The 21562-nt window shown below is 47.3% G+C and overlaps 1 protein-coding gene across 1 annotated transcript in view; it reads right to left on the reverse strand.

Moving 5' to 3' along the window:
- The window catches only part of Il1r1 (interleukin 1 receptor type 1), a 74418-nt gene that overhangs the window by 17444 nt on the left and 35412 nt on the right, over positions 1 to 21562 (reverse strand). The window contains exon 2 of the mRNA XM_051152746.1: positions 5794 to 5857. Coding sequence (XP_051008703.1) covers positions 5794 to 5857 — 64 coding nt within the window. The remainder of the gene's footprint in view (positions 1 to 5793; positions 5858 to 21562) is intronic.

Consider the following 21562-nt stretch of genomic DNA (forward strand, 5'->3'; position numbering starts at 1 on the left):
AGAACTAAACAGAGAATTCTCAACAGAGGAATATCAAATGCCTGAGAAACACTTAAATAAATCCTTAGTCATCAGAGAAATGCAAATCAAAACAACCCATCAGAATGGCTAAGATCAAAAACTCAAGTGACACCACATGCTGGTAAGGATGTGGAGAAAGAGGAACACTCCTTCATTGCTGGTGGGAATGCAGACTAGCGCAGCCACTTTGGAAATCTGTCTGGCGCTATCTCAGAAAACTGGGAATAGGGCTTCCTCAAGACCCAGCTATTCCACTGCTTGGAATATACCCAGAAGATGCTCCTGCATACAACAGGAACATATGCTCAACCATGTTCATAGCGACCTTATTCATAATAGCCAGGACATGAAAATAGCCTAAGTGTCCCTCAGTAGAAGAATGGATAAAGAAACTGGGGACTGACTTTCACATGAACTCCAGTGCCCCATATTTGACCATGTCCCCTGGATGGGGAGGCCTGGTGGCACTCAGAGGAAGGATAGCAGACTACCAGGGAGAGACTTTACACCCTATGACCATATACAGGGGGAGGAGGGCCCCCTCAGTCAGAGACATAGGGGAGGGTTGTAGGGGGAAAGCAGGAGGGAGGGAGGAATGAGAGGATACAAGGGATAGGCTAGCAATTGAGATGCAATATGAATAAATTAATTTTAAAAAAATTTTTAAAAAGACTTAGAAGAGAGGCTGGGGTGCTGCTCGGTAGCCAGAGTGCTCCTCAGGGGTCGGGGTGCTGCTCCGGGGGTGGGGATGCTATTGGGGGACCAGAGTGCTGCTTGGGGGCTGGTATGCTAGCCAAGGTGTTGCTCAGAGGGCTGGGGTGCTCCTTGGGGGTTGAGGTACTGCCCAGAGGTAGTGGTTGGCCAACAAGCTCAGGCCACTTGGCTCCGTATCTCTGAGCGCTGCAGAGCAGGTTTTAGCAAAATTTTATAAACCTATGAAGCTTTATAACGTCGCCACAACGGAGCATGGGTAGCATCAGGATAAAGATAAATTTGTGATCGAAACAGCACAGAGTCTCGAACATAACACACACAAATATATCTAAGTGGCTTTTGGCAGAATATAAAGTAAATGAGAAGAAACTATCTCATCAAATTGCACATTCTAAAGGAAGGGGAAAAAAACCTTCAGGAGAGTTTCCAAAATATCAGCCTGACAGTCTCTGTAAATCAGTCACCCATAAAATCAGGAAGGGGACTGGAGAGTTTTCAATGTTCTTATTTTGTTTTTTCCAAATCAAAGGTTGCCGACACGCAGAGGAGCACTGATTAGAAGGCAGAGGAGGAAGACAAGGAGAAAGAAGAGGAGGAGGAGCAATCAGAAAGTTGCTGATAAAAGTGGAACAGCATGCTTCATTGCTTTGTGAACTAGCTATCACCCGCTCTCCACAGAACTCTGACATTATGAAAACTTGGACCTATGCATACACCGTAGCACTGAAAACTAGCAGCCTTGCGAGAGCAGAGCAGTCAGGAGTTTCTCAAATGTCCCGGGTTATGGACCTGCCCTACAGATGCCCAGGAAGAGCCCTGTCCCCAGGGTGTTTGGTGAACAAACTCAGTGTCAACTATTTAATAAGGCAGCAAGTATTCAATAAAGCTACAACTCAAGAGCCATTGCCTAGAGGAAGAGCTAAACACTCTGGAATATTCCTGGGGGAAGGAGAAACATACACACACATGCATCGCTGTCCAACGGGGTCCAGAAAAGGTTTCAGACTTACAACTGAATAACTCCAAGGTCATATATGGGCAGGGAGTCGGGGTGGGGATGCGATAAGGCAGAGCTGTAAACAGCCAGCATGTTGCCCCTCAGCAAAGGGTAGAGAAGATATGGGCCAGATCACCCAATCATTCACTGGCCATTAAATTGACCAATGACTTCAGGAAACACACACTACAGACTTTACAAGGCTGGGTCAGAAAATCCATCAGACAAATAAACAAAAACAGCAACAGTAACTATTTTTAAAAATATAAAAATCATCTAACAATGGGCTGGAAAGACATCTCAGTAGTGAAGGGTGCTTCCTGCCGTATCAAAGGACCAGAGTTCAGATCCCAGCACCAACATCACACCAACATCCCAGACACCTGTAGCTCCAGCTCCAAGGGATTCAATATCTCCTCTGGATTCCATGGGACTCTGCACAGACACACGCACATGCACACGTGCGCACACACACACAGATACACAGACAGACAGACAGACAGACAGACGGACAGACAGACAGATAGACAGACACAGTAGACAGAAACAGAGAGAGATGGAGAGAGAATGTTGTAAAAACACATTTACTAATAACAGTACACTATGGGTACATATAAGGAGGGTATCTGATTTCCAGGTTATAAATTATGCCCCCAAAATGCCCAATTTTTCAGAAACAGAATTGGAAAGCAGGGTCTATATACAGAGTAAACAAAGCTGCCAATGGAAATTGTTTCAGGGAAGAGGCGGTGTTACATTTGCTCTATAAGGACTCTATGGTGTCTTTTAACAACTGACAAACTAGTTCTAAAATATAAAAGAACTATATGACAACAGCGTCTCATCAAGGAGTATATCAACGGAGGAGGAGAAGAGAGCATTGAAAAAGAACTAACAAATTCTGGGGTGGAAAAATCTCATAACTAAGATGGTGTTTCACTAAAAGGAACTGAACAACATACACACATTGACAGGAAAAGGAACTTGTAAACGACAGTAAATCAACTGAGTGTCTTTGGTGCCTCTGAGAGCAAGCTGACGTGTGCATCATGGGACTCTCAAGAGGAAAAGAAGGGCCATTAAAAATCCCAAAGAAATAATGTTCCTAGTCCCCCAAACACGTTAATCTACACATCTAAGGAGTTTTAAAACTCCAAGAAAAAACTAGAAGACACATCCACCTAGTACTGCAGAGTCCAGTCGTAAAAAGAAAAGGAACCTTGAATGCAGTGAGCAACAAATATCTTGCTGGTCGCGAGAGCTCCACATTAAGATTCCTTAGACTCCGCTAGGCCAGAAGGAAGTGAGGTGACATTTCAAAATAAAGTAGAAATGAAGATATTGGCAGATAATCCAAGGCTAGGACCAACCATTCATCAAAAATGTGACTCTGCTATTTAAAAAAATAAAATTTTAGAGGGAGTCAGTCAGGCTGAGATAGTACAACCCACATCTACATGGAGAAACGAGGAATGGCAGCAAAGTAAGCAAATCAGAAAGCATAACACTATGATTTCATAACTGTGCAATTAAGTGATTTCAAACAGATTATTTTTTTTAGAATCATATAAGTAGTTTTTGACTTGTAACTTCTCTCTCCTTTCATCATTTTCATAAATTTGTATAAAATAATGAATAGCAAGCCACTTTGCTAGAGAACCATATTTAACATCATTACAATGTATACACTGACACTAACTGGTAAGTGTAATGACCCTCCCTCTTTACAGCAGATGGAGGCCTTCACAGGAAACCACAACTGGACACAATGCAGAGATCAGTGGACGGTGGCGAGGAGCACAGCTCCCAAGGATGCATCGACATCACAGCTCCTACCTCTGTGGCTCAGGGAACATCAAGGAAGAGGGGGCAGAAAGACTGCAAGAGCAGGACACCAGAGAGTATGCTGCGAAACAGCCTCTCCCAGAAGGCGCCGCATAGCAGGGCTAGAACAATGGCAATACCAATGAGCATTTACCTTGGAAGGGGAAAGTTTCATGGGGTCCCTAGACAAAGAACTGCAGGCAACCAATGACTGCTGGGAGCTGAGAGCGTACTGACATGTTCCTGTTACATATATCCTCTCACCCTGAGACACTTTCTCCACTTGACTCCCCAGAATTTCAGGTCAGACTTTCACTAGCTCTCTGACCAGTGAACACTTGACCATAATCACCTTAGAGGAAGCGATCACTCAGTTCTTGATACTATCTTTCCTTACCACAATCAGTGACCTCATTCAGTCTCTCAGCTCTCGTACCAGATGCTTGCTGGCCTCTTTAATTTTGTATTTCCATCCTAGACCTGTCTCTACACTGCCTTATCACCGTCACCATTTAGACACCCAAGGATACCCATCAGCGTGTACACAGAAAACATCTGAACTTTCCATATTGCACCAGTGGCAATTCTACTTTGTATTTACATAACCAAAGTCTCGATCTCACCCCAACACCTCACACAGGCACCATCTGTGAATCCTGCTACCTCAAAATATGTCTAAGCCTTGGCTGACTGCCTCCTCTTTCTCTCTCATCAAGTCAACATCCCTCCCTGTCCAGGACACATTGCTATCATGACTTAGCCTAGATTATCACAATGACCTCTGAACTTCCTCCTGAGACTCTACTCTCAAAATAGAAAACAAAGCATGTTAGATCATCTCTCCGGGATTTTTGCTGTTTTTGTAGTTGTGAAGGTGGTGGTGTTGGTGGAAGTGGTGATGGTAGAGGTGGTTGTGGTGGTGGAAAAGATAGTGGTGGAGGTTATAGAGGTGGAGGTGGAAGAGGTAGAGCTGGTTAAAGTGGTGGTGGTGGTGATGGTGGAGCTGATGAAGGTGTTGGGTGGGGGTGGGGGTAGAAGAAGAGGTGGTGGAGATGGTGATGGTGGAGGTAGAAGAAGTGAAGGTGGTGGTGGAGATGGTGATGGTAGAGCCGATGATGGCGGCTGTAGATATCATGTTTAGCAATCCTCCCATCTCTGACCCCCACAGCACTAGAGTTATAGGCTCGTGCATGATGATGCATGACTTTTCCATGGTGCGAAAAATTTGAATTCATATTCTCACACTTCACAGGATGCATGAAGTTGCCTACATAGCCTCCTTCCTTCGATCTCTCTTGTTTTTAACAAACAATTCAGGCCATCTCAGGTCAAGATTTCAAAAAGCCTTCTGGGTTTTCCTCAATCCCTCTATCATCTTTCCATTAATCAAACAGCGTTGTGTCTTCTGGCCCTTCCCATCCCTCCGTATATACTAAGTATTTATGTCGTAGAATATGCCTGACACTTTTAACCTCTGGGCACATGCTGCCAAGGTCATTTTCTTCCCCTAGCTTGGAATCCACGTGGCTTATTTTTATCCCCTCCTTCAGGTTCTACTCAAAATCAACCTTTCAGTGACATATTTTTATGGAAAACTGACCCTTCTGTCTATTCCCATCCCCCAAATATTACTTGTTTTCCTGGAGTTTCTGCCTACTTCATCTATACTTCTACATGACTTATGTAGTGTATCTTGTCTCTCCTATTAGGAATGTACCCTGCCAGCAGCTGCCTCCATAAGGATTATTCACTGGATAGTTTCATTTTCTATCAGCTGACACACTGTAAAGGCTCGATAAATTCATGGCAAGAAATGAAGAAAAGAAAGAGAAAATGAAGGAACTGGAAAGAGAATACAAATAGTAGGCTGTGGGTCCATGGAAGGGGCTTGATACCTATTCTAGGACAAGCAGGTGTCACCCTGTCCCATCAGCAGTGAGATGGCAGGAGGCCTGGACTAGACCCAGAGGTCTAGAAGGGAGTTCTCAGTCCAAATCTAGAGACATGATGCTGAGCTCTTAATGTCACTGGCCTCAATTTCCCAAAATACCAAGCATAGGAGAAAAGATGGAGATGCGGAAAAAGACCTTCAGATGGATAGTTCTGGGGCCAGGGACTCCATGTCCCAGGTGTAACTGAAAATGGGGAAAAAAATGACTCTGATAGAGGAACATTGCCATGTGTTCTCCATCACCTCTGCCTATAGATGACTTGACTGTAGAAAATATCTGACTTACCAGTCTCCAGTGACAACAGAGGGGCGATGAAATAAATAAGCCCAAGTAGCACTTTCATATTCTCCTGCAAAAATAGAAGGGAAGAACAGCAGAGTGTTATTTACCCAGCAAATATCTCAGTGCCCTGAGCCCTATCTAGCCTCACCCCTACCCCTGGGTCACGTTGAAGAGCCCTTCTCACCATTCCAAGTTATTTTGGGCTTCTGGTTAGAAAGTTGGGGTGTAACTGGGCACAGTGGCACACACCTATAATCCTAGCACTCGGGAGGCAGAAATAGGCAGATCTCTGAGTTCAAGAAAGCCTAGTCTACAAAAGGAGTCCAGGACAGCCAGGGCTAAACCTGGTCTACAAAGAACAACCAAGGCTACACAGAGAAACCCTGTCTCACACACACACACACACACACACACACACACACACACACACACACACACACACACACATAAACAAAAAGAAAAAAAGTTGGAGTGTATGTGTGTGTGTGTGTGGCAAAGGACACACTTGACCACTTGAGATTTAAAGCATTTTTAGCATCTTCCCCCAAACACATTTCTAGACTTATATTCCACTTGAATCCCCTAAGAATACATTTACAACCAAACCAGATGACAGTCAACTCTCCACACCCATGGGAGCTACATCTACAGATCCTACCAACTGCCATGCTAAGGACTTGGGGAAAAAATGTGCTTCCGTGTTTAAGGTGCATGGGCTTTTAGGATGTTATCAGTGTCTAGGACACAGAAGAGCAACGTCGACCCAACACTCACATTTCATTAGAAGCTGCAACTAACCAGAGATGATAAAACTGCATGGGTGGGTGAGGAAGGCTTTGAGCATCTATGTATTTCAATGGCTGTGTCAGTCCCTGTGGGGAAATGAGACACATGGACTCAGTAAGCCTTTACACATGTGTTTCCACCTGGGAGACATTTCCCACACTCAAGTCATGCATCCATTTTAGACCCAATGTTCAATTGCATGTACAACCTAATATGTACATGAAGTCGTGTCCCCAAAAATGACTAAAAGAAATCATGTTAAAGCTGTGCTTCTTCTTGTGGTTTCAGTGGATTTCCCCTTCGCCGGAGACTTTCATACTTTCCAGAAGGTTTCTGAAGAGCATGCATGAATACAAAGGGAAAAGCACCGCCGCTCTGTGGGCGCCTCCCTTGGCCTCACCAGCATGACCTCAGACAGGGCTCATCATCTGGGCTCCAAACTGTAGTCCTGATGGATGACCCTCCTTTTAAAATTCTTATTGCTCTGGATTCCCTTTACAGAGTGTTGCCTTTCATGACGTCATCAAGTCTGTAATTTATATTGACCCTATTTAGGCTTCATTACCTTCACCTGTCCCTCCTCCCCCTGCTCTGTCTTACCCCCCACCCCAGCCCCACACACAAAACTCCCTTCTCCTGTCATTTCATATATGGGTTTTTCTCTAGGTTCTACACATGTGCCTCTCTTTCTGATACTATGATCTTCTCCTGTTTCATCCATTTTTCTGCAAATGGTATCACTTTATTCCTTCTCATGACTGACTAATGTTCCATGGTGTATACATACCACACGCGTGTTGCCCATGTTGATGGACACCTAGGCTCTTTTAATGACATGGGCCGTGGTGTATCAATACGGCAGGGGGTGTGGCCACATGAAGTTCCCCCACCCCACCCCCCCAACTTTCTTCAGGGCATGCCCATCACTTCATCTACAAAACAAAGCCCCTAAAATATGGCCAATTTAAGACAAAGAACACAATGCTCTCAATTTTGCCTACCTACTCTCAAGTCCCAAATGAGGCAAATTTGCATTATAGAATCCTTTCTCTATAGATTCATAAATCATTCTCCTTAACAGGTCACCATGGTGATGCTCAGTAAGCTCCTTCTTCTTACCTCTACTGAGCGCTTATACAAATCCACTCAGGGGGGCCCTGAGAACCCCAATCCCGATAACAAAGCCAGCATTCTTGTCCCACCAATTTGCCCTCCCCTGGAAACCCCCACCTGGCTGACAACCACAAGGGACTCCAGACCTACTAAGATGCTCTCAAAAGAGACCTGAGCTCTGTGGTCCTGAGGCTGCTACCCCAGAAACACTCTCCCTAGCCCCTAACAGTGGGTATCCTTCACCACCAAGGCCCCCAGTTTACTTGTGACCCCTGTTGTGCTGTTCTCTCCAGCCCCCATCAGATTTATTACAACATAAGGCCCTTTATTTGTCTCTCTGAAGGTGGATGTATATCTCCTAATAAAGCCAACTGCTCAACAATCTGCCTAGGCTCCCAGCGCATGTAGATGAGGTCAGCTCCCTTGGCAAGCACAGAGGTTCTCTGTTCCTGGTTCTCTCTGCTTTCCTGAATGCCCCTTACCCTCAGCTCACTCCACATCAGTCTTCATTACGTCCTCAGCTGCTCTAACTCTTGTACTCAGCTGCTTCCTCTGCCCTTTAGCCTACTCTCAACTATTCCATCAGACCTCAGCACCCTAGGGCTAAAGGCCCCACAGAGCTCTTTGCCTTCTGTGCCTCAAGCATAATCTTCCACTTAACCTGAGCTGGGAAAACTCCTGCAGTCAGGAACACGGCCTGCTCAATCTTCCCCCCTCCCCCAAGCATCAAGCCTGTGCTTGACACCCAAAGGTCCTTAGTAAAGCCTCCAGGATGAATGAAAAAAGAGTGAGCAAGCTTAACAGCTGCATCTTCAACTCCACATTGGGCCATGTCCAGAGCAGACAGGAAACTCTTTAGTTTTATGAGACACTAAGTGTGCCTATATTTTTACCTGTAGCTGTAAGTCTGAAACACAGTCCTTTAACTGAGATGACATTCCAGGAGACTAAATATGGAAGGATTTGAAGATTCGCTGGAAAGTTTCTCCTTGAGGAATTGCATTAGAAGGTATACAAATGTTACGACAGGCTTTTTAAATGAGATAGCAGGGGACAGGTTTTATCTGAACCTACAGGACACACCCATTCAGTTCTTATGCCTGTGACCTCGGCGGCATCAGGATGTTGACTCTTAAGCCTGGCTGAAGCCTTGAAACTTACTCTAGAGTAGTAAGGCGACATTCTTTACATATCCTGTGGCTCTGATGCTTTACAATGAAAATCGGTCATGGGCCACAAAGTAGGTTAATGGCACTGTTGCTGTATTTACTCTAAACTAGATTCAGAGCGTGCAATAAACTAGGAGGCTTTGAAGCTTGTGGCCTGGCTTCTGTGAGCATTTGGAAGTGTGTGTCAGTCTTCGTGATAAAAAGGAGGAAAAGAAGAAGGGTTGGCATGCGCCGTTCACTCAGTCATCTTAGTATCAACAAAGGTGCTTATAAATAAGTCACATGGACCCCGCTGGCTGACAGTTCACTCCGGTACAAGATTGGGCTTGTTTGGTTAGTAGGCAGAAAAATATGCCAGGCTGCCTTTTACAGTGCATGCCTCTCAAGTTGGAATTCTAGGTTAATTGTGGACGAACCGTCCTTAACTATTTGAAGTCCATGGCCAATGGCCTAAGACCATTTCTTCTCTAGTGTTTCACCACGTGGTGGAGGGACAGGGGGACAAGTTTTCCATCTACCCTTACCCTGCTCTGGGGAAAATTAAAAACCGAAGCGGGATGTGGGAAAATCCTTTGTCCTCAGCAGCAGCTTTTCTGAGTCTGTCACCAAGGACCTGGGGGTTGAGATTCCATACCAAGCTGGCCTGGGTATTAAAGGAGTGAGGAGATTAGAAATGGGTCAGGGGAGGGGGTGGGGGTGGTTAAAACAAGCACTTGAGATGATACCAACTGTGCTCCCAAGAAAAACCAACAAATGCTGGGTGTGTCAGCACACCTGTAATCCCACCGCCTGGAAGCAGGCAGGAGGGTCACAAGTTTGAGATTAACCTAGATGACACAGAACAGCCATTCCTCTAAAACAAACAAGCAAAACAAAAACAACAAACAAGCAAACAGACACCCCCAAGTCAACCCTGACCTATGTCCACAAACAACAACCTAAGCCCCAAGGCAGTAATGACACAGACTAGACATTTCAGGGCTAGCAGTCAAGACTGTCTAAGTCAAGTCTCCCCACGGAGGTGGCACATTGGAGAGGTTCAGCCATGACTGCCTCAGTTCCCCCATTTGACAAACAGAGCTGATAATGGTATCTGTCACTGAGTGTTGAGAGGACAGTAAAATGAGTTGTCACATGGGAACCACACCCAGCAAAAGTCCCCGTCTGCTGTAATCACTAACACCGACACTAAGATGACTAGTTGTAATAGATTTTTGGTTTCCATTCACTTCTTTTTCTACCCACTGCCCTTCTGAACAATTATATTGAAGCTCATGTCTACACTTACCCCTGGGCAGAGAAACAGGAGCCTGGCTCACGGAGCTCGGTGGCTACAGGGGAAGTGAGTGTATCACACCAGGTCATGTGTGAGCAGGACGAGATGACAACACACACACATACACACACACACGCATACACACACGCATGCAACACGCATGCATGCACATGCACGCACATGCACGCATAAAGGAAGAGGCGGCCCTAACTTGCCTGTGAGAGGAAAGGGGGTTATTAAGCAATATCTTCATTCTAGAACATTGGCCAAGACAGGTGTCAAGAAGTGCATCTGGAAAGGCAGGGCTGGCCGTGGCTACAGCGGTGGGGCGCTCACTGAAGACTTTAATTTTCTGATGATAGCAGTTACTTAAAGATTTTGCACAGTGGAGTGGGGTACAGCTAGATTTTCAACTTCTGTAGAGATTTTAGACACTGTGAGGAAAATAAGCTGGAGACAGGAGGAAAGGTGGCGAGAACAGACTTCTTGGGAGGCTCAGATGAGTAGCGGGGGGGATGGGCAGGGAAGAGGAACTGAGGGGCAGCTGATGGGGCCAATGGCCAGATTCCCTCAGGTGAGGCCAGTTAGGAGGGCTGGGTCGATGCAGATCGCTCTGACGTAATCGGAGTGTGCTTCCTGCAGCAAAACCAGCCCTGGGCCACTCTCCTTCCCTTCCCAGCCTCTAGCGTCCACTTCTCTGCTATCAGCCATTTGAACTTACCCCCACTTACCTGTGAGATCACGTGGTACCTGTCCTATTCTATGGGCCCTGAGCCTGTTGGGAGGAGGTGCTTTTCCCCACAGAAACTAGGCATCTGAGGGTGCAGTGAAAGAGAGGAGACCCAGGGTGTTCTGAGAGGCTCTGACCGCCACACTGGAAACTCACTTCAATCAGATGGCCTAGGAAAGAGGGTCAGCAATGACCTGCCACCAGGCCACAGATTCCTTCAAACATGGGACAGCACTTCCCTCTAGCCCCTCTCCTCCCCTTCCCAGTCTCTAGCATCCACTGCCCTGTTGTTTTCTTCTCCTCCTCCACCGTCAGCTGTTTGAACTTACTCACAGGTACCTGTGAGATCACATGGTACTTGTCCTATTCTACCAAACACTGTGCCTTCCGGTCTCGTCCATGTTCCCTTCACTGCTTCCGAATTCTGTGCATCCATTAAAAGCAAAAAGAAAAATTAATCTGATAAAAACCACAACTATCACCCAGGGAAAAAAATGTACCAGCAAACGTCTTTGTATACTGGCGGCGCTACCCCAAGACTACCTGCAGCTGAGGGTAGAAGGCTTCCATTACTTTTGGGGAGAGACTAAGGAACTTCAGTAGCCCAGCCTGTTACCTTGAAGGTCCCATAAGGTCCTGCTTCCCCGCGGGGGGTTGGGGGTGGGGTGGGGAAGTGAGCATTTTAAGGGGCGAGTCTACGTGAGGAAAAAGAGCATAGGCGTGCTGAACGGACAAGTGGGAAAGGCCCCAGAGCCACCAGCACCCAAAGACAAGGCTAAATACATTATATACTCATGAAAAAGCCAAAAGGAGGCCTATGTTCCATGGTCCTTTGGGACAGAACACTTTTAGTCACTTTTAGTCAAAGAAGTCAGGAAGGTGGAATTTGACACTCAAAGGGTTAAATGCATGCACCATGCATTCTGTCAGGCAAAGGGAATCAGAAATCAGTAAAAATATCTCTGGGGATGACTGTCTCAGTACAGATGAAAACAAGGCTAAGGCTTGGAATGGTCTCTTTAAGAGCAGGCACATTAGCTTTTTAGAAAAAAAAAAAAATATTTTTCCTTAAACCAAGCACATCCATATGCCTGCTTCCCATGTTACAGAATTTAAAATAATTTCCAAAAAACTTTGTGATTGCCTTGCTGGCGTGTGCTGTAGGTATTGCACCACTCATTGTTTATTTTTGCAGTTTCCTCTAGTGTTTTGGAGTCTATTTTTTTCATGTCTGAGTCATTTCCTTATGCCTATTAAAAGCTAGTGAGACCTTTTAATGTCCACCACTAAAACAGACTGACCAAATCAATGCGGAGCAATTGCATAGACTAAATACACCAAATCCCAAACTATTAGTCACGCAGGGCTTGGGAGACAGAGGAGAGCATTGCACTGGGCTGTCAGAGGCACAGCAGCTCCTCAGCACCGGTCATATTACAGCATAAAATCAAAGAGAGTGTATGCTCCCCAACCCCCGGGAGCCTCAAAAAATAGCCATGACTGACTAGAACCACAGGGAAACTATTACAGGGAGCAGAAGAGTCTAGAAACCTTCTACAAAGAAACCTGCCCATTCTCACCTTCCTTTTCACACCTGAGACTCCCTTTAAGTAAGGGCCTTCACACTCACTCTTCCCACTTCTCACCCACGAGCAAGCAAAACACTAGCACATCAATTAAGGCATCACTATTGCTGGGAGATACTGTCCAAGCCAGGACAGGCCCTCCCCTGCTATCCCAGCGAGCAGGCAGGCCCCAGCCTCCACAGGTTACAAATGCCAGATCGTGATAAGTACTAGCGGAAGAGAGGTGGGAGGAAGGGAAAGAATCCTCCGCCCACCATCCTTCAAGTCCTCCTGAGCAGGCTGTTGCCAAGCCGGGCCACCTCTTACTCAGCCCGTTCCACAGGCACCCACTCATCTTTCCCTGTGTCTGCTGTTAGGAGGCAGATGCATCCAGCTGTTCTTGGCCTTCTGACCTAAATACACTATTGTTTACAGATTATCTAGGCTCCCATGTTCTGTTACAGCAGCAGATGCAGCCCCAGATGCTTAAATGTAAATTATGAAAGACAGAAAATAAGCACACGAATCCATCTTACCCTTACTGACGGCATCAAAAGCCCCTTCTTGGGAAGGGCAGCCAGGAAAAGAGGCCTGAAGAATGGTCCAGGCAGCAGCAAGTGGGAATGCACTGGTCCTCATCCCTGGGTCAGGAGGGAAAGGGCGGTGCCTTTCTCTCATTCCGCAAGATCTACCTTGTCTAACACAGGCGCAAGAACAGTGACAACTGACAACCCGTGGGTCCCAGCATTTCCCTCAAGGCAAGTACAGGCTTGAGAGAGTAATTTTCTTGTATGTGGCCACACTGAATCTCTTAGTTTCTTATGAATGAGAAATTTCCCACCAACTTGAAGCATTCTTTTCCTCTTCCTGAGGAATTCCCCCACACTGTGAATCCTGCGTTCCAGAACAGAAGCTGTCAGATGTACTGAGGACAAGCATTGTGTGGCTCCACAGAGGAAACTGCTAAGTGCTGCTTGCAGGGAGCTTGTCTGGGACTAGGTACTCAGTGTGCAAAGACAGACTGTGCTGGCCCTGGAGCAGGATCTGCCCAGAGTAGGTCCAAACCGTCCTTCCCCGTCCCCCTCCCCTTTCTACCCCTCTCCCTCCCCTCCCTCCCCCTCCCCATCCCTCTCCCTTCCCCTCCCCTCCCCTGCTCTCCCTCCTCCTCCCTTCTACTACTTCTCACTCCCCCCTCCCCTGCTCTCCCTCCTCCTCCTTCCCCTCCCTCTCCCTTCCCCTCCCTCTCCCTTACCCCCCTCTTCCCTTCCCTCCCTCTCCCCTCCGCTCTGTCTCTTGCTGTGACAAGGTGCCTGACCCCAAGCAACTTAGAAGGAACAGTAACTTATTCAGCTCATAGTTCCGGACCCTGTGATCACCATCCCAGCATTTGTGCTGTGTCATCCACGGTGAGATGCAGAAAGCAGAGCGTGGAAGGGCCAGAGTGAGCAAGCAAGGGGAGGCTGAGCTCACTTTTATCACAGCCCCACTCCTGCACTGATGGACTCACTCCCCCAGGACCCAGGAGTGACACTAATCCATTCATAAGAATAGGGCCTCCAAGACCTAACTGTCCCCGCTAAGGCTGAAGCTTGCCTAGCACTGCTGCGCTGCTGGTCACCTTTCCAGCTGTGGCCTTTTCTGACCACACTCAGACCACAGCACACACCTCCACAGTTCTGGCCTCATTCCTATGTGCCTATAAAGCAATGCCTCACAGAGCCACAGCATTTGTAACACATTTGCAACCTCTCACGCCACAAACATGTATAAGGGTGTAGATTTAATGTGTGGAGAAATATTTAGAAAATTCAGCTCCCACTAATTTGGTCATAATTGAGAAAAGCCAAGAGTTTAACCATGTTCCCAGATTATGGAGTGCCACGGCCCACGTGTCCACTAAAAATCAGCAGAAACGTCAAGAGTGGGATTTTGTATTAAACTAAATATACAATGATGATGTTCCCTGATGCCCCTTGTTGTAAGCTGTCAACCAGCTACCCAGTAGTTGCCGACCTTAAAACCAAAAAGGTCAGTATGACAGAGAAGGCTAAAAAGAAGGCACAAAGCTGCAAAACCACCCAACTATAGAAACTGCTTTACAATTCTGTACTTACAGTAGCCCTTGCTTCTGAATCCAGGATAGGCACATTTTCAAGGAAATCTACAGACATGCAAGGGACCTGAACCTAGCCCATGAGAGCATCAGTTTTACCCAAAGAGATGTAAGAAGAGAGTTGTTATTTGTATATTGAACCGAAGGTGAGTGTGTTGCTGAACGGAAAGGAAGGAAACCTCCAAGATCTCTTCAAGGCAAAATCAAGAGGCATAAGAGAAACATACCACAAGGTAAGCCACCTTGTAGTGCCAGGGTGGGCATGCACTTCTGGCTTCTCATATCAGTCTTTTGGGTTGAAAGTCATAAGTGGTGCTATCTACCCAAGTGCCCTCTATCTTCTTGTGATTCCAGTCATGAGAAATGGAAACATCAAGGCCTGCAAACTCAAACCTTTGGGACAAGACTGGGCACTCAACCCTAACTTCTAGAGAGTCCATCTACCTAGGAGTTACCAGACTTAGGCTGAGAAAGAAGAGAGTGGGGATGATCACAGAGACTCCCGGGGACCTCCATGGCATGCTCTAAATGGTCTCCAGGCTACAGGGATTAGTCACTCACAGTGTCACATACAGACATCCTACTCGAGGAAATCACTGCAGAAATGGCTTCACAGAGCTGCAGCCAAGCAAAGCCTCATACACTAGAAGAGACCAAAGCAACTCACTTCTACTGTTACAAGAGATTACAATCAGGACCAGGCCAGTGGGGTGGGGGCAGCCCTGACTCTTAGCTGAGGATGCACAGACGGCAAAGGATGCCGCACCCTCCCTTAGAATGTCCACTGCTTTCTCCTACATACTGTTTTACACATAAGGTAACATATATAGAGTGGAACACAGAAGCCTCTGGTGCTCAGTTCCACAAGGGAGACAACTGTAGGTACCAGAAATGCATCCTGTGTTTTCCATTCCATCAACCCCAAAGTCCTTTGTGCTTCTCACTTGTCACCCCCTGTACGTGATGCTCATCATTGTAACTCTACTGCCACCTCTACGTGTGACCCTTACAGTTTATGCTAAAGGCACCCTAGGTGGCTAGCTTCTATACTTTCTACCCTTACAGTTTATCTACTAGTACACGGGCTATGTCCGGCTCCACACCCACACACATGCTTTAATCACTACTACCTAGTCATGCAGAGAAGGCAGTGGTTCACAACATAGTTGGCAGGGCCCCTGGAGAGCATTCTAGAAACTATGCAGAAGGAAAACATTGGTAAGTCCTGAGTGGATGTATATGGCTGACACTGGCACAGCTGTGTCAAGAATCCCAAGGAATTAGAAGCAAGGCCTTCCCCAAGCTAGACTCCAGAAAACAGCAAACCCTGCCCTCCTGGGTCCAAGTGTGGGTGTTGACAGTGTGTGCAGAAAACTTCCATCAGAGCTTTCTCCCCTTCAGAGACGGCTCCTACCAAGATAAGTGGAACCTGCTTCGTGCCTCAGCCACACATAATAACTCTTCCTCCTTGTTATCTGTAGACAAGAAACTCTGCATCTCTTGTACAGTTGTGTACAATAAACCCTGCCTCCCTGTACAGTTGTGTACAGTAACCTCATCTCTCTATTTGGCTATATGTATAATAAACACGCTGAGCTTCCAAGGCGATGAGGCTTCCCCGTCATCGGAAAGCCTGGTCCACCCAATACCAGCTTTTCTATATGTGTGTATATGTATCTGTTATTTCTCCGTTGCTTCTCTCAGGCAGGTCAAGTCCCTGGAGACATGTGGGATGTGGCAGGGGACACTTTGGGTGATCCATCAAATTCTAGAATCTGGAACAATGCAAGGCCGTCCTGTTCATAAGGAGTTGATCCCTGTCCTTCTGTGTCTCCCCCAGACATAGCAACAGAAAAGGTATTTGCTGTTTTGAGCTTAATCCCTGGCTCCATTTCACACTTACAGAAAATGCAGAGTTGGCGCAATTTCCATACATACTGAAATGCTTAGAGATGTTTGTAATAAGGCTGATTATGTGTGTGTACATGTATACATATATGTAAGTATATGTGCCTGTATATATATACATATACATGCTGTGACAACTGAGGAGATTCACCTCTGACTACATTGAGACCTTGACTAAGAGTCAAGAATACATTAAAAAGTATTCAATGTGGCCACCAGTTCATGTGTTCCCCCGAAGACTTGTGTTTGCCCACTTGCTATTCTGTGATCAACTTACATAAAATTCGGTATAGCCTTATCCCAAGCATTGACGTGTTGAACTGTGTAAGTTTAATAAAACTGCCTTTATTTATTCTTTACATTTACACAGTATAATGATGTTTTAAAGATTATAACACCACTAAATTTTATTATATCATTTGGAGTTGCAAACAGGTTTTTTAAAAATATTTACACAGAAGTATTGGGTAATTGGCCCCTGGCAACACCTCAGAGGTAAAAGGCCCTGACTGAAAGTGACAGTACCACTTTTCATATTGCTCCTGCTGGGAGTCATTGCTGTACTTTCAGGCCATCTGAGTTCTAAGGTTGAGGTGGCCAGACATGCAGAGCCAGGCTCTCTAGACCCCTTCTGTCAGCAGAAAGCTGTGCTGCAATTAGCAACCTGCACTTGTGGAATAGGTAACTTCAAGAGGCCTAAGCCTTGCTCTTCCTACCCCTTTAATAAAAACCAGGTGAAAGTTTCAACCTGACTTTTTACACCAAGAATTCTATTTCCCCAAGTATTTCACATTTATCTTGAAGATAGCAACAGCTTGGGCCTTCTGGGTCATTTTAAACATTTCTAGTCATGTGGGCTCCGTTTTTGTTGTTGTTGTTGTTTTTCTTTCATTCTATTTTAGTTTATGACATCTTATAAATCCTTTCCAAAGCAGGTGAGATAGAAAAAATGTCTCAATTATTCTGTCACATGCGTGCCAATGGACACCCAGGAGGAGGAGACAGCACAGGATCCAAAGAGACCTGAGCCTTGGAAAATCTTGAGTAACTTTCAACTCTTGATGACAGCTCTTTGGCACAGCCCCTCTGCCCACTCTCCTGTACTAGGTGTGGCTAGTAATCCGGCACTTCCGGAGGCGGCCACAGCAGGCAAGCAGAGGGGAGTGAAGTTGCCATCACTGCAGTCTCTCTCCTGTGTCACTAACCGCTTCACAGCCACAGAGCGAGGAAGATGCAAACCGAGTGCCAGCTTTTAATAGCATATGGGGCAGGTCACGGTCAATGAGTCAGGGCCCCTGACAACGTCTCCTCTTTGAAGTGGCAAGTTCATAATAAATCCATCACTCAGAGTAAGACTCTTGAGGGTCTGTGCCCCTCCCCAAATCCTATGCCATGGCTGCCCCACTGCAGTGGCCCAGCTTTGCCCTGCTCATTAACAAGTTGCTCCCTGTGTAGCATCTCTGCAGGTGAACAGACACTCTCCTGTGGTCCCCTCCCATCTGCAGGTTTTCAATCTACCCTGGTCCTCTTGCACAGCTGCCCCATGAGCATATCTCGGTTAACCTTAGAGAGACACCGAGCTGCGTATTTGAGCGCACTGTTTTCACACCCTCTCTACTGGAGATGCTTACTGAGTCCTACAGGCCACCCCAGGTTCTTTGCAGAGAGGCCCATTTCAAAGTACTGTCTTGCAGGGAAGAAAGAGCCTTCTGGTATTTTATAACTCGCCAAGAGGACCTATGTATGCGAAAAGATAGATTTTCATTTATTTTCTTTTTCCTTCACTTTCCCTAGTACTCCCCCAGTGCCTAGCACATAGCAGCAGTCAGTGGATATTTGTTTGGTAAGTGAGCAAAGGCAATGTTCAGCGGTGTCTGCGAGGATGAAGGATCTGCCAGATGCTACGTGTCTTGGGAGCATAAAGAGTAATGTGATCATGCCACATTACAACACGGGCCTTCAGCAGAGCCAAGGTTGTGCGAGAAGTCAGAGCAAATGTCCTTCATTGGCCTACCCACTGGCCACCCAAGTACGGGCAAGTACTTACTGTGTACAGCATGGCAGCCAGTCCAGACTGAGAGTGAGTGAGATTCCAGGCACCTCCCCCATCAGATCCCACCTCAAGGGACACCGTGTTTCTGCTCAGGAGTTAGTTTAGGATGTGGATGTAAGTAAAATAACGTGCAGGCAAATGAGAGATTAGAAGGGATCGAAGACGAAAAGGATGCCAGGAGCTAGTTAGGAAGTCAAGTGAGGGAAGAGGTGGCCCTTGTCCCCAGCACCAAGCTGGCTCCCGTGGCTAGCAGCCATGGGGCTCCATGTGGTGTCTCCACCTCCCAGGAGACTGGCATTGAACCAGGGTGACCCAAGCACAGTCCCAGGGACAGATGGACTTCAGAACTTCTTCGTCATGGCTTCAGTCGCCCAGCTGATTAGATTCTGTTGTCTCGGTTCCTAGGGTGTTCCTCGGGGCCAAAATGATGGGATGTGCCTATCTGGTGAACATCCCAAACAATCCAGACAGCTAGCCCTGGTAGAAAAGCGAGTCTACTTGCCATTCTGGCAGCCTCTCTCACCTGCCCTTCCCCCACCCTTAGACTTTAGATACAAGGATTCAGAGCTCAGAGGGTGCCAATCCTCAACAAGGCAGCCTCCATCTCAGCTTCTGATATAAAACAAGGTGATCCCGGCTTCTCAGCCACAGGACTGCTGGGAAGAGAAAAGGCAGTCAGAATAAGGGGGCCCTATAAACAGTCACGAATTGAGTGTGTTTGTAAACACGCCTCCACAGTATCAACACTATCAGGAGAGGGGAGACAAGCCATCAGGTGAATTAAGGAATTTGCCTCTTGCCTCCTTAAGACCTCTCTTCTGAGCCAAATCTCTAAGAGGAACACTCCTGAACAAGTTAGATACACTTGGCCAGAACACACACACACACACACACACACACACACACACACACACACACACACACACACACACACACAGGAAAGAGGAAAGAGAGGGATCTGAACTGTCATCACCTTTATCCTTCATCCAGAGAACCCTGACACACGCTGGCCACTGAGAGTAACTTAAGAAGGACGTTTGCCAGGGTCAAGGCCTCTGTAAGGCCTGGCCACCCATTCCAGGAACACCCCAGAGTTTTCCTACCTGGGCGCGTCTGGGTGCCTCAGTGGGGGATGCACAGAGACCCAGCAGCTCCTAGCTAAACCCGGCCAGGCCAGGAGCAACCAGAGCCCTGGGAGCCGAGCTAGGGGCGCTCGGAGGGTCACATTCCTGCCGCTCACAGGGCAGGGGGCACCGTCTGGGCTCCCGCCCCTCTCGGTGAGAGCCGCGAGCTCCCAGGCGGCTCCGGGCGCGGCGCGGCGCCGACAGGAGCGGCTTCAGCCTTGAGCTGCACGCTGCTCCAACTCCAAGCCTGGCCGCGGGGGCGTGCAGCAGGCGGAGACTGTGGCCGACCATTCCGGGCTCGAGTGAGCTGGCCTGGTGCCCATTCCCCGCCCTGGAAGCCAGAGCTACAGGGCAGTTCTGTCTCTGCAGGGCACCATAGAGTTTCTACCCATCCCCTCCCCCGCGGGGCTTTGGGGGGGTCTCTGCGTCGCCGCGGGGTATCCCAGAGTCTCTACATGCCCGCGGGGGCATTCCAGGGTCTGTATTCCGGCCAGGTGTCCTCAGAGTCCAGGGAAGAATAGCTAGAATTCCCGAGGAAGGGCCTCCGCTCCCCAGAGCGCCTTTGGTGCTCCCACCAAAACCAAAAAAGTTCGGACAACTCACCTGGACATCGCAATCAGACTAGGCCCCCTAAATAAGATCTGAGCTGGTGACCCACGTCAGGGCATCAGAACAGAGGCAAACACAGTTTCTGCACCCTCCCTGTACAACTTCTGGGTGCCCCCAACTGGGTTTGAGAGCTTAGCCAGGCCACTATGTTTGCGGTACCTTAATTTCCTCTTTTGTTATAGAGGCTCGCGGCAGCATCTTGGGGAGGGGTAGGAAGAAGAGTAAATGAGTGCTGGCTGGCGTGGAGTTGATAATGCACGGGCTTTATACTTTGTTTCATTACTCCAGGCCGAAAAACACATTCCCTTTTCTTATTATAACCCAATTAATTGTAGGACTTACTATGCAAAGGAAAATATGTGCCCAGTAAATAAATAAATAAACAAACAAATTAATAAATAAGAAGAATAGCCAAGGTTATAAGACTGGGTACAATGAGAGCACTGCGGCCCCAGAAACAGCGCCACCCATGCCATGCCCTCTGCACCCTTCTTTTCAACTCATAACGGGCCACCCGGCAATGCAACTACGAATAAGCAATCAACGCTTGTTCCGTCTAGAGCACACGGCTATTTCCTGAATGTCTTCCGGGTCGGACAGGCCCAGGGTTCCCAACGCTTGTTCCGTCTACAGCACACGGCTATTTCCTGAATGTCTTCCGGGTCGGACAGGCCCTGGCTTCCCTACCATATGCACCCCAGAAACTCAAGGTTGAAGTAATCCGGGGACAACTCCGAAATGGAAGAAAACATAAAGGAACGTGTGTCAACAGCATGTCACACAGGTGCTGCCTGTGGCCTAGCCAGGCAGAAGTTACTCACTCGTGTTTCCAGAGGCTTAGACTGCTCCTTTTCCTCAGAGAGGCAAGCTTAAGTCTGGCAAGGATATGGCTCTACGCGAATTCACGAACTGCCCCATGGGTCAGTATTCCAGTGCGGTTCTCACAGCCTGAGTGCAACGCACAGCCCATCTCCCTTCATGGCCATAAATGTCATGTGGCAATTCCTGAGGACTACCTGGTGTCCGCATTTTTTAAAGCCTCCAGGTGACTCACAGACCAAGTCTTCTACCTCAAGGCTGTTTCCACAGCTGTATGCTGTGGTGCTCCTCATCCCGTTTCTGTTCTTGCTACATATTAACCACGCACAGTAATTATAGGTTAAATAAAACAGTTCGTCCGTACATAACATCCTGATCATCTGCACCCCACTAGCCCCCTTGTCTTCATCTCTCATGTGTAGCCTCCCTTCCATGCCACGTTCCTTAGTTCTCTTTAACATCTCACTTATGAGGGGAGGCATATTTGTCTTTAGTCTGTTTTAAACT

The sequence above is a fragment of the Acomys russatus genome, chromosome 11 (assembly GCF_903995435.1).
Source record: "Acomys russatus chromosome 11, mAcoRus1.1, whole genome shotgun sequence".
NCBI lineage: Eukaryota > Metazoa > Chordata > Mammalia > Rodentia > Muridae > Acomys > Acomys russatus.